We start from the raw sequence: 14,357 nt of genomic DNA, 5'->3' as shown, positions 1-14,357 counted from the left end.
AGAAAGTTGAACACTCCTGCTATCCTTGATTTCCTCAGCAACACTTCTATTTGCAAACTTTCCAGCACCACTTCTACTCCCAAAATATGAGTTTTCAAACTGATGCACATTACAAAAAAGGGCTAGCATGCACATGCTGATGTTGCACACACTCAAATTTATGCAAGGTGTAACTGGCCACACTACAATATCCATTCTGTTTGCAGGGTGGATAGGTTCGTTTTGGGAAGACATAAACTCCTCCACCAGTCCCTCCAAAGCCCCTTGAGTCCTCCTGTTTCTCCACCACACATACAAATTTCAGGAAAATGTCGCTCCAAACTTCTGCTGAAAACGCAGCCAAATGCATGCAAAAATGCAAAACACAAACAAAACAAACCCCTCTCCCCAAGCCTCAGAAACAGCAACCCTCTCAAATTCCATCTTTTCCGAATTCCCCTCTAAAATGACAAAAGGAAGTGATGCGATATTTGGGGAAGCCGTTTGGGTGGGGAAGTGTAAAAGAAAGTGTATTGGGTTGCATTGACTTAAGATTGCAATGGTGTCTGGCTTGGAAAATGGGTCCCCAACCCTGATCTATAGGTTTACAAAAACTGAGAGAGAAAGAGAGAGAATAGCTGGATTCCTGATGGTACCTATAGAAGAAGTTAGACATTTTTGTCTGATGTGCAACATCTACATTCTGTTGAAGTTTACAGAAAACAAAATTGGACATGCAGTGCCATTGTCCATGCAAATTCCTGTGCACATCAGGTTACATGCATTCGCATGTAGATGTGGATGTGGTGCATTTTCAGTTGTGCATTTGGTTGCACAACATTGCCATTCAACACAAGGTTTGTGTAACACAATTAATCCATAACTCCATGCGGGGAGAGGTACCCAACTCTGATGTAGAATCTCAGCCACTGGTATGTACATTTACACAGTATACTTTACTAATTTGTACCCTGAATCCAGTTCTTGATATACAGTGGCCCATGATAACTATCTGGAAATGTTTCTCTGATTAAGGGTAATGTAATGCTAAAGATATCCACACATTGCACACCCAGAATGCTCTGCAACAAACATGTGCATGTGTGTGTACACACACAAGGACACTTTCACATCTATCACCCACTTCTTTTTTTCTTTGAAGGAAAAGAAATTTAAAAAGAAAGAAAGAAAGAAAGAAAAGAAAAAGAAAAGGAGAAAGGAAGGTTGATTGTGTAGAAATTCAGAACAACATCTGAAATACTGTTAGTTAGTCCCAACTAGATTAAATCAGACAGTGAGTTGAGACAAAGGTGATTCAATGGCTATATTCTATTTGGAACTAACAACAGTATTCAGACTATGTCTGAAATTCGCAGATTATCCCAGCATTTGTAACTGCAACCTCTAAATCACTGAGCATCTTTGCAAAGTGATCTTAGAAAAATCCCCAAAGCCTGAAAGAAATGGAAAGAGCTACTGTTACAATTAATATTTGCATTACCAACTAGTTTTCCTAATTGCAAGTAATGTGTGGCTTTCCAGGGAAGGGGGAAGAACCAAAGAGATTTAAAACTGAGAATGAAATGAATCACAGAAAGCTCCCACAGATGTGTGCAGGTTTGAAATGTCAAAAGTAAATGCCATTTCCAAAAACCATCTGTTTAAAGTTCTGTTAAGATCTAGCCAGCTGCTGCTTGGCAAATTCATGCAGGCAAAAGAGGGAAATTTTCAGACAAGAATTAATAATATTTAGGAGAAGAAATGTTATACAGTTTTATATTCTCAGGCTACTTCATGTATTCTGTTTCTAATGTTTAGGAATGGAATGAATATTCAAAAAATGGTTGAAAAATATGCTTCTCAAGTTTCAGCAAATCTGCACAAGAAGAAATCTGGCCTGAAGAAAATCTTTGCAGTTCAGAACATATTATGCACAAAACTTACACATTTTCTTTTTTGGTGCAGAAAACGGGTATTTTCTGCGAAGAAAACAGGATTTTCAGCACAGAAAATAACATTTTTGTGTGGCTAATTTCTGTACATATAATGCTGTTCTCTGAGCAAAAATAGCACACACAAATTTTATACAGAATAAGTTCCAAATAGTGAACAGTCTTTGAAAACTGTCTAACATTTTGAAGACTTTCCTACATTTGGCAGAATATTGCTACAATTCTTCGTTGCTTCCTTCAAGAATGAAACTATCAAAGAATCGCATCCCTACTGATGTTCTTCATAAGAACCTTGTGAATCAGGGCACTATTAAAATGTAAATTTGAGAGGTCTGGTGCCTATTACATTGATAGCTCTGCGATATGAATTATATCAACTCTGCTCCCAGAATAATATGATGGAAGACAGTGATGGCAAAATTAAGAAGGCAGTGCTGGTGAGTTCATGTGCCCAACTAAGAACAGCTCACACAATTGCTAGGTCCCCTCTTCAGTTTCCACTAGCCAGAGTGGGAAGTGTGGACTTATCTCAGTGCCTGGAATGTTACCAGTGTCTTACAAATGCCTTATAACAGAAATATCGGTGTCTTACAAATGAAATCATTAAACATGTATTTTTGTCTGATTTGGAATGGTCACATACAGTTCAGGGTTGCATAAGCAGAGTAACCGAAGTGTTGCCATTGTGCATCAATTCACACTGCACATTGTGAAACCATGTACATTGTGTATTTTTTCTGCATCTGGTTGCATGCTTGGTGTCTTGGTTCAGTTGCACAACTCTATGGTCAACTTTAACTAAAAGTTGCACTGAAGGACCTAGCGATTCCTTGAGAGAACACTCCACTAGGCATTTGTAGCTCCTCCAGTGCAATTCTATGATCAATGTCTGCACTGGAGGACCTAGAAATTCCTAGAGAGGTGTTCTCTCGGGTAAAAACATAGTGTTTTTCTTATTTGCAGTTTCCCCACATTCACGGGGGTCCTGTGCCTCTTGCCCCAGCGAATGTGGAGGGACAAGTGTCGTTCATGGAGTTTGGAGGGCCTCAAAAACTGCACTGGGAGGTTGCATGCAGCCCGAACATTGTGTTTTGCCTACCCTTGATCTAAAACAATTTTAGTCACTAAACACTGATCTAAAACAATCCAATCTAGGTGGATTTTGTCTCCCTGTTGTCAAAGGTGAAGTAAAATGTCTACCTCTTCTCCTTATTTTATCTTCACAAGTAGCAATCTGATCATAAAGGTGATCAGATAAGAGTCAAATGACATAAAGGAGAAATAAAAAAGCCCAGGCCCTAAAGGATTATGGATGCTGGAAGCAGAACAGCTTTCAAAGTTTTTCTCACTTGCAGCATTAACCACTATGTAACTTGGAAATGGATTTTGTTTCTCTGTGCTGGTACTGCCAGGATGCCTCTCCAAAGAGGAATATTAAGAAAAGCAACAATAAATCTATGGAGTTTTGCCACTGCTTTCATCCAGGGTGTGTTGAAACACTTAACTTGAGAGGGGGAATGTAAAAACAACTGTGTGGAATGGAATTTCTCTAAGAGCATCTACTACACAAAGCCCAATATGATTGGGCTAGATCACATCTGAACCCTAACAGTTTCTCTATTGTGTTTCCTGAAGGCTTTTAGATGTGTGTTTCAAAAAGTGCAATGACCTCCTGTGTGACATTACTTTGCACTTAAATTTCAGTCCATTGCAACTTTGGAAATGAACAATGAGGATTGCATCCTCTAATCTATCCCTCCATTTGAACTCCTGCAATATTTCAGGTTATGTGAAGGGAAAGGAAAGTACAAGTATTGATTGAAAGCTTATCACTGATGGCTACAAGAGTCTTTTTAGAATGGTTAACTCAGTATGTGCAAGACAACATTGGTTTTTATATACTCCTTGGAACTGAAATTTATAGTGTGTTGAGATTTGGCTTGCAATCTCTGCTCAGCCATAAATCTTACTGAGTTAGAAAAGGAGGACTGCCATTCTCTTTCAGCCTTATCTATCTCAATGGGTTTGTTGTACTGTTATAGAGTTGGAAACTATCTCAATGTACATCAAGTCTACTCTCTACCAATATGAAAAATCCATTACTACAGTATCACTGATAGGCAGCCACCCACTCTTGGCTGTAGCAGTCCTGTGTGTAAAGTAGGAGTGAAGATCCTTGGCTTTCTTATTCTCATGAGCAAGGGCATGAAAATGGAATGGCTGTGATCCTACACTTAGGAAACTTTATTCTGATGGAGTTACCTAGCAGCCCTGCCTTGTTGGTGAATTACAGAATCATAGCATTGGAAGACACAAGGCCATCCAGTTGTCACATTGACAACCAAATCCATAACCGAACAGACATACACAGCTGCATGCCCAATCAACAATATGAAATACACAAATATGTGAAATGTCATCACATATAGAACTCCACTCACATAGTCTTGAAGTTATTCTCTGGCTCTTTCTCATTGGGCAAGAATGTCCACCTGTTCCCATATATGTAAGACACTAACAGGGCTCCACCCATTTTTTTTAACCTTGCCTGCAAGATATTTTCTGTTGGTCTTGTGAGAGTTTTGTATTCATGAGAACATTTGGGGGTACAAATTGCAGAAGTGTGCAGTTACAGAAATTGCACAGTTTAATCTTTAACCCTTATGCACTAGGAAAGCTGCCTTTGTGCATGAACCTGGAATAATTAGAAACATCAGCTGAGTTTTTCTGCCTCTCCTTTTCTCAGTCAACCAGTCCTTCTGCATTTGTTCCATGTGTGTGTGTGTTTTACTACACAAAGGGAAAAGACACTTGCTTGGCATAGGAATATTTTGCCCAAATTGCAAAAACCTCATTGGGAGTGGGGAAGTACCCATTGTCTCATTCTCATGCTGGAGGCAAGAAATCTCATGAGAGTTCATTAACTCCCAACAGGCTGGCTCAACATGTTAAGACAGCGTGTCTCACTGGGAAAATTACTGAGATTTCTTCTCAGTTTCACAGCTCTGCCAGGAAACTGCAGCCAATTCTGTTCAACAAACGATTTATATCACCAGCACCCATGTCAATCCCTGAATAAGGAGTCAAGAAACAATAGGCAATACAATGGGAATTGGCATTGCAGTTCTCTGTCTGAGCCTGGCACAAATCCCACTAAAAGTGGAACAGAAATGTTCTTCACAACTCAATTCCAGTGTTGCTTTGGTAATTTTTGATAAACCATTATGACAGTCTCCACAGTAGGGATGTAAATCTTCACTTATTTTCTTTCCACGTGCAAGAACAAATAATTTCAACATTTTTTTGTCCCTTGCTCCACAATAATACAAAAGTAACTAGGTAATTTTTGACCCTGATTTGTACTCCAGAACTTGTCATTGTTTCTTCCCATCAAGTCACTTTTGATTTATGGTGACCCTACGAATGAGACACCTTCAGGACACCTTCAGTCATCAACTGCTCTGCTCAGGTCTTGCAAACTCAGGGCACTCACAGCTTGTTTGAACCTTGTGGTCTCATTGCTGAATTCTATTCAGTTAATCATCAGCTTGCTTTTTCTTCTCTTCCTCTTCACTGATGTGTTTGCTCTGTTGGGGATACTGCTCTTTGGAGGACACAAGTCCCTCTCTAAATGCTCTCAGGTCAACAGTCTTTGAAGAAGTTATCTTTCACTGATATGGAAGAGTCCAGAAGTTTTGCCAGTCTCTTGAACTGAGTCTACAACCCTATGTTTCTGGATAGTCAGGAATGCATGGAAGAATTTATCCAAACAACATGGGGAGGGGGCTACAAGGGTGTGTCACTTTCTCTACTGTCTTGCACTTTCCTGAACATTGGCGCTGTCACAAAGGTGCCACAAGAAGAACCCGGTTTTTTCAGGTTCTTTTTGCTCCGTGACAGAGCCGCGCAGTTTGTCCGCTACAGCTCCTTCGTGGAGCAAACCAGGGTGGTGGGAGACCGCCCTTTTTGGGTGGTCGGTATCCCACCATTATCACCTTTTCTATATGAAACTTTCTGCAGAAAAAGAACATCTTTTGCACAGGAATCTGTATTTTGAGAACAAATACATATTTCTTCCCAAAAATGTCTTCAGCACAGGAAAACCACATACATTTCCCCTCCACAAACTCATTTACCTCAATGAAGTCCCCAAGTGTGAAGAATCTTGCAGGTACTGTCCTTTAGCTGAGTAACTAAAGTGTCTTGAAATTCCAGAATACCACTTTTCTTCATCAAGGTTGTCAATACTGATGAGCATTTTTCATATTCCTATTTGTTAGCTATGGGGCTCGACAGATGGACAGAAAGAGACAGTGAGATGCCGCCCTTTCTGCCCTGGAGGAAGGCCATGGGAACCACGTGCCACGCCCTATGCATGGAGGGCTTCTTTTTGTGCTGCAGAACAGGCGCCATTGGCTCGCATGCCATGATGATGCCCTTCATGCGCTGCGCTGTTTGGACGCGGCACACGAGGCACATAATCGCTGCGCATGCCATTTGGATGCTCACGCGCCAAGATAGCACTCGTACAGTGCTTGGGAGCATCTGGACACTCTGCTCTCCTGAGCCCTAATTTTGGCTCCAAGCTGGCACATAGCACCAGTCTGTACTGGGCCTATGCCTCCAAAGATAACCCAGATATCCAGACCTCTGTGTAAATCCTTGGTAGTTCTAGAAGTTTTCAGCTTCTCCAGAAGCAGGTCTTTTGTGATGCTTGCAAGTCTTAATTGCCCACCCAAGACAAAGCCATCCCACATTAAGTTGCATTAGAACTGGGGTAGCTTGAAACATTAGCTGCCATTCTGTTGGCATATTATGTATGCATCAGTTGCCTTACACATAAGATTGCCCTTTTTGGGGGCCATTGCCTTGTGTCCCTCTTTAGTTCACAGTCGCATAAACAGAATTCTTCAAATCTAACAATTGTGAATGCAGTTGGGCCTTCTTGGACGGTTCATACATATTTCTCAGCACCTTCAATGCACTGCTGTTTTCACTGAGATAGGAGAGACAGTTGATCCACATCCTCCATTTCAGAATGGAAGAATAAGCAGGCACAGTTACAGATAATGCAGTTAGTTGCACAATGTCAGTATTCAGCCAAAGGGTGATGTAACACAGCCACTTTTTACTAGTGAGTGTAGATTTACAGTGCGCAAGCACGATGTTGGATCTCAGCCAATATATTGTTGCTGGGAAAATCCATTACCCAGCCCCAGAAACTGCAAAAACCTAAGCTCAAAAATATGGATGTAATGCTTCACTAGGTTTCTTCTCTAAGGAAGCAATGAGTAATTTCAGCAATTTTCTTCTGGCTGCAAGAAAGTCTTTGAAAACCACACAGTTTTCAAAACTTATTTACAATTTGGTATGCAGGCAGCATCTACGCTGCAGGATTAATGCAGCTGGACACCGCTTTAACTGCCACAGTTCAATGCTATGGAATTCTGGGATTGGTAATTTTTTATATTTTTAATAGATTTTTATTGATTTATAAAACATAACAAAACCAATCTTCCAAATCTAAACAGATAAATCACAGAGTATATAAATCATATCAGATATAAAATATATTATTAATCTAACATACTATTACTATTGTTATTCTATTAATATCAATTTCTAAGGAAAATTTAATAAAATATACTATTCAGACTCAGTAGTCTTCTTCGTCTTCAATGTTACTCTTGAGTGATTTTCTATCTTCTAATCTTGCAAATCTATACGATCTCACATACTTTATTGTATGATCTACCTTGTATAGAATAAATTATCTAGCTAAATCCATATTTTCCTCTACAATCTAAATTAACTTTAGACAGATGACTTCCACCACCTTAGGTCAGTAAAGCAAAAATAACTCTCTTACATCTTGAAATCCCATTTCCTCCTACTCAGTTTGATATAAACTATAATTTGTGATAATACAATATCAATGCCTAACAAAAGATAATCTAATCTGTGACACACAAAAGAGAGTTTATATGGATAACCGTTTTTTCTATCTATCCCTTTATTCCAACAAATGTCACATCTAAGAGACTGCGTTTCTATACTCTCATTTTATATCTTCTACGTCCAATAGATTATTCCTGAAACATAATACATAAAACATCACAATCTATAGCAAAAGAAAAGCTTCAGTGTACAATCAATAGATTGGGATTTGTAAATTTGAGAGAAATTTAACCTTCTCTGTCAGAGAACTCTGGTGGCACAGCAAACTACAAATCCCAGGATCCCATAGGACGGAGCCATGGCAGTTAAGGAGGTGTCATTAGTCTGTGCAAAATTAACATGTGGTTGTTTTGCTCTTAAAACTGCCTTTTCTGTGCAGGAAACAGCATTTTCTGTACAGAAAATAACATTTCTATGCAGGGTTTTTCTTTTTTGTGAACAAAAACATTGTTTCCTGGGCAAAAGGCTTGTTTTTGTGCAAAATAGCCACATGCAAAATTTGTACAGAGTAAGGATGTGAGCGGTGGACAGTAAAGAAAGCAGACAGAAAAGCAACTAATTTGAGATGTGATGTTAGAGCAGACTGCTTAGGATACTATGGGCAGCCAAAAAGAATAACAAATGGGTGCTTGAACAAATCAAGCCTGAAATCTCCAAGCAAAACATGCCAAGATGACTAAATTGAGGCTGTGGTATTTTGGCCACATCATGATCATTACAAAACACAATAATGCTTAGGAAATGCAAAGGGTTGCAGAAAGAGAGGAACATCGCACACCAGATGGATATGCTCAATCTGAGAGGTCACAGGAATGAATTTGCAAGTCCTAAACAGTGCAGTGGAGGATAGGGGATCTTGGAGATGTCTTATCCACAGTCATAGCTGATTCGAGGGCAGTTAAGAACAAACCACAGACCTGAACTGCAAAAATTCTTTTATGTCCAGGATTCTGCTTATTAGGATTCCTCAACACAAGAAAAACATATTTTTCAACCATTTTTCAGGAAAATAATTGCATACTCTTTCCATCCCCATTCCAAAAAAGGCCACCCCAGAGAAGCCAGAATAGAGTGGCACAAGATCTTCAGTGAAAAAGTCCTGCATTCTGAGTTATTCTGATCCTGCATTCTGGGTCCTGGCTCCATTAACATACTGTTTTCTTCTTGTCAAAAGTAACACAGTCGTGTAGGGGGAAATTCTGACCATTCTCCTGGGGTGGGAGAGTGCAAATCCCTTCACTGGAAGAAACAACAGAATCAGTATAAGTGCTCTCAGTCAAAGTCATTCCATCTGGCAATAACTTTTTATAAAGCCTCTATTACTGGGCTGGGACAGAGTTATAGCTTACGTTAAAGAACACTGTTTAAACATTACAGTTTATTACCACTTGCTAAGCACTCACAGGCTTCCCAAGATCTCCTGCTTCATTTTTGTGCATTACCTGAATAAATGACAAGGTCTCCTGTAAAAAGTAGAGAGTTATATAATATATGAAAGAGAGAAGGGAGCAACTGTGGATGGGTTTCAACAAATCAACTGCAGGATGATGCGACAATATATAGGTCAGGAGTAAACCAAGTGCAGCCTGTGGAGGTCTGTATGTGCCCCTTCTGGGACATTTTTTAGCCTCCAAAACCCTTCACACTTAAAAGTGATTTTCAATTTCCCCCCAAATGCCACCAAAGATCCCCTACAGCATGTGAAGCACCTTTTGCTGATTTTTCTGGCTGGCCCAGTCTGCAGTGCCTCTCGTGTTCTTTGATTCTTGTTTGTACACTGCTTTTGGTGGTCCCTATGTAGACTTATCCGCAGCTGCATGGTGGTTTACATAGGGACCACCAAACACAGTGTGCAAACAAGAATCAAGGAACACGAGAGGCACTGCAGACTGGGCCAGCTAGAAAAATCAGCAGTAGCAGAACATGTTACAAACCATTCTAGCCATAAAATACTGTTTGAAAACACTGAAATTTTGGACCAGGCCAACCACTACCATGTCAGGATGCACAGGGAAGCCATTGAAATCCATAAACACCTGGACAATTTCAACCGGAAAGAGGAAACCCTTAAAGTAAACAAGGTTTGGCTACCAGTCCTGAAAGATAGCAAGATACAGACTCAACAAACGCAAATGAGAACTCTCCCAGCAGACAATGAGCACTATCAAGCAGACGTTAATCCTCTTGTGCAGACCCTCACACCCTGAGGCCTGCCATTAGCAACCAACAATACACATGCAAATCACTCCTGCCTTTCCAGGTCACACAGTATATATAGCCAAGTCCTTTCCAGGCAAACATTCTCTGAAGATGCCAGCCACAAATGTCAGGAAGAAACTTTTCTAGAACATGGCCACATAGCCCAGAAAACCCACAAAAAACTATGGATGCTGGCCATGAAAGCCTTCGACTTCACACAGGTTGAAGTGAAATTAAAATTGTGGCAGTAATGCCACAATCTTAACTTGGGGGTGTCTACATGGGCCAAATGAACCTGTTTCCCCTCAGCCTTGCCTCTTTTCACAATGTCTTCATGACATGAAGCTAGTTCCACATTGAAACTGGGCCATCCCTTAAACCAACTTTTTGCTCCTGAGTTTCCAGGAAAATCTGGAGCACTTGGGAGCGATGCATACCACTGTGCCACCTCCAGTGGTGTGAGTTGCTTTCTCTGAGGTCACAACAAGGCACCCAGCCATGTGATCAATGCTCAGTACCTTGTTTTTGACCTCAGAGGGAGCGACCCATGCCAATGGTGGTGGTACTGTGCAGAACAGCAAGACATGTGTGTAAACAACCACCCAGTGTTGCTCCACAATGTGGAGGTAACGGGAATTTGAGTCAGCTCCAAGGCCAGTATACTCCAGAAGTATAGACCTACCCTAAGTAACAGTCATGGATATGGAATACTTACCTAGATTTACTGATCCATAACTGTTCCGTATTCATGACCACTATTTAGTCATGATTGTGATACTCTTCCCTTGTACTTAACCATCATTCTTAACTAAGTAGCTGATATAGAATTCTGGCCAATGTGTTTTGTGCAAATTGTCTTGGCTCCAAATAGAGAAAGTCTTAGGTCATTTCGCCACATAAATAAATTCAAAGCTGACCAAGAATTTACTCTGTAGCCTGTTTAGCATAATGGTTCATCATTCTAGAGTTTTTTAATGACAGTAAACATGACTTAGATTTCCTGCCAGATAGTCACAATGTCATCTTTCGCCAGGCCCCCAGATGGTGCAAGTGATATTGTCTCCCCTGCTTCAAACTATGATGCTTTCCAGCTATGGCCCTCACTGAGAAATGGAAACAAGTGTTTATCAAACATCATTCAAAATTTAACACTGGGGATTAGAGCCTGCATAATCAATTATCCATGCTAGGCCAAGCTGCAAATGGTTGATACAAATCATGTCGGCCTTCTGACTTCATAAACCGATAAGTGTATGCATCTATTAAAAATAATTCTGGCACTCAAAAATCTTAACCTGGGAGGCATGTGTTCTGTTCAGTGACCTTTTGATGCTCCAGTTAACAAACCACGATGAGAAATGCCCATATAATTCATCTCCACGAATGCCTCCGACTGTTGCCCATTTGCCTTTGTGATGATGACATACTGGAAAGTGTGAATATTGTCAGAACTTAGGAAAAGTTCCTTTTTTTGGCCTGCAACTCACAGCCAACTCCCAAACCAGCCAGGGGATTTGAGAGTTGTTATCTAAAAGTCACTTTTCCAAGCTCTGGTCCTTGTTGCTAGTCTGAGAAACAGATGCATTTATTTTGCACTATTATTTTAAGATTTTCATAAAGTATAGCCTGAGATCTTGGATTTTTTTTTTTTTAATCTCACCTTTTGCTCTGGATATTGCAGGATAATCCAGAGCATTCCACAGTGACACCAAGCAGCTGTTTACACATGCACCACACACTGTGCCACCCAGTTCACCATCTCTGGCATGTATGTGACTGGAGCTGGACACCTTATTTATGAAGTTCAGGAGGAGTGATTTGCGCTAATTATAATAATAATTTTTATTTCTTTCCCACCTCTCCTCAAGGCCTGAGGCAGGGTACAACATGTTAAAATACAAAACACAATTAAAAGAAAAACAAATAAAACCAACAGTTAAAATACAATGCTATAAAATCATTAAAATACACTCATATAATGAAGTCTTCAAATCATGATGTAAAATTGACTGGGTAGGCCTGCCAGAAGAAATGGGTCTTCAATGCTGTTTTAAATGCACATTCAGCATATTCAGTTCCACTAGCAGTATCACCATCACCAGGTAGCATAGCAGGACACATGTGTAGACAGCCGCCCTGCATCGCTGCAGAGTGCTCAGGTAACAGGGGAATTCAGATCAGTTTCAGGGCCAGAGTCCTCCAGCCTTCTCCTAGGGTATTTTGGGAGTAGACCAGAGGATTCTGGTTGGTGTAGATGGTCTGTCTCTACTGCACTCGTACATACGCCAGCTGCGTCCCTACCTGGACTGTAGGGACTTTGAAACTGTTGTACATGCTTTGGTAACCTCTCGATTAGATTTCTGCAACGTGCTCTACATGGGGCAACCCTTGTACCAAATCCGGAAGCTGCAATTGGTGCAGAACATGGCAGCAAGATTGGTCGCTGGTAGCTCCAGGTCGGACCATATAACACCTATCTTGAAAGATCTCCACTGGCTGCCTATTCGCTTCTGAGCTCAATACAAAGTGTTGGTATTGACCTATAAAGCCCTAAATGGCCCAGGGTACTTGGAGGACCGCCTCTCCCCATACAATCCGCCCTGCACACTCAGAACATCTGGAACGAAACTGTTAGAGGTCCCTAAGTCACATTTTGTGAGGACCTCACAGAGGGCTTTTGCCATCGTCGCCCCCTCCCTTTGGAACAGGCTCCCTGTAGAGCTCCGCTCCTCCGCGTTGTTAGTTTCTTTTAAAAAGAATTTAAAAACGTATTTATTTCGGCTAGCTTACCCACCTTAGATAATTATTCTTTTTCTCTGCCCCTTTGTTTATGACCTCGGACTATTGTAATTTGACCTTCCCATCTCCTGCCCCTGATATATGCAATTGTACTGATTCCTGTTCCTTTGTAGGGATGTTTTTAACTCTGTACTGTGATGTTTTGAATCTTTTGTAAGCCACCTTGATCATATTTATGGAAAGGCAGGATATAAATAAAAATTATTATTATTGTTGTTGTTGTTGTTGTTGTTGTTGTTGTTGTTATTATTATTATTATTATTATTATTATTATTATTATACATGGTTGCTTCTGCAAGCATGGGTGAGCATTTCTCTTCCCATTTAATTTTCAAGGTCAGCCCAAGACGTTTTGCTGCTAGAAACACACAAGATGGTGCCCCTTCCACTGCATTTATGAGAACAAATGGAAATGATAGCTTACTTCAATATATCAGTGGGAGAGTCCTCCATTACACCTAAAGGTAGCAGGTTACTTTAGGGTGTGGAGAACAGGCTGTGTAGCATGCAAGGATCTTTCCTCCAACAGAATAAAATGATCAGGAGGAGGACTAGATGAGGCAACCTCTGCTGTACCTTACCATTTGCTGCCTGAAGTGGTACCCTCACACTGCTCCTTATGTCTGCTACTGACACCACACTGAATTTCTGAGAGATTTGAGCAGTCTGAGGGTATTATTGTGGTCTGAAAACTGCATTTAAAATATGACTCAGTGCTTACATGTTTTACAAATATAGACATCTTGATCTGATGTATTCAATTCCATATTATACCTAGGAAATCTCCCCCAGAACACATAAGTGCAAACTTTGTATGTCAAGGCTTCAGGTTGTCACATGATGGATTTTCAAGTTTCATTTTTTTAGAAACAAAATGCCAAAATAAATAAATAAATAAAAATCTTTAAACCAAGCAAAGCTCCCTCACTGAATAGCAATACATCAACAGGCATTTGGGGATTTCACTTCCATCAGCAGTCTTGATCTGTAGGATTTTTGTATAATTATGTAATGTGAATTCCACCCCAGATACTTTAATTGAAAACAAAGGATTATATCTGGCTAATTGCTTTATTTGTATTGCTAACAAAGCTATCCCAGCTCTGCTGTGCAAAGAACAATTAACTTACCCTTTCCAATGTGATCTCTTCAAATTCATATTCAATCTCTGTTCCATTGACCTAAAAATGAGATAAGTGAGAAATGTATTAATACCTGTGAGAGATACAGAAGGAAAACCCTGTGTTTTGATGAGGGCATGATTTTTTCTGACTTTACTTACAAGCAGAAAGAAGGTCAGTAATATTAACTCAATTTAAATAAAGAAAGGGTTCTATCATGGGAAAACTGAATAACATTATGCTAAGGGCCAAGGTACCCTGTATGAGAGCTTATTTGGCAAAGGTTTGAAGTATGCTGGCTGAGATCTACACTAGGAGGAACTAACCAGTAGAATTATAAATAATAAAT

The 14,357-nt window shown here is 40.2% G+C and overlaps 1 protein-coding gene across 19 annotated transcripts in view; it reads right to left on the bottom strand.

The window, feature by feature from the left end:
- The window catches only part of DLG2 (discs large MAGUK scaffold protein 2), a 1,248,672-nt gene that overhangs the window by 353,477 nt on the left and 880,838 nt on the right, over positions 1 to 14,357 (bottom strand). For all 19 annotated transcript variants that reach the window (XM_089512900.1, XM_089512903.1, XM_089512905.1 and 16 more), the window contains one exon: positions 14,018 to 14,068. In XM_089512900.1, the coding sequence (XP_089369026.1) occupies positions 14,018 to 14,068 (51 nt within the window). The remainder of the gene's footprint in view (positions 1 to 14,017; positions 14,069 to 14,357) is intronic.

This window comes from Sceloporus occidentalis, unplaced genomic scaffold (assembly GCF_023333645.1).
Source record: "Sceloporus occidentalis isolate IW3139 unplaced genomic scaffold, rSceOcc1.0.p SCAF_2, whole genome shotgun sequence".
NCBI classification, from domain to species: Eukaryota; Metazoa; Chordata; class Lepidosauria; order Squamata; family Phrynosomatidae; genus Sceloporus; species Sceloporus occidentalis.
This window is presented reverse-complemented; position numbering and strand designations above follow the sequence as displayed.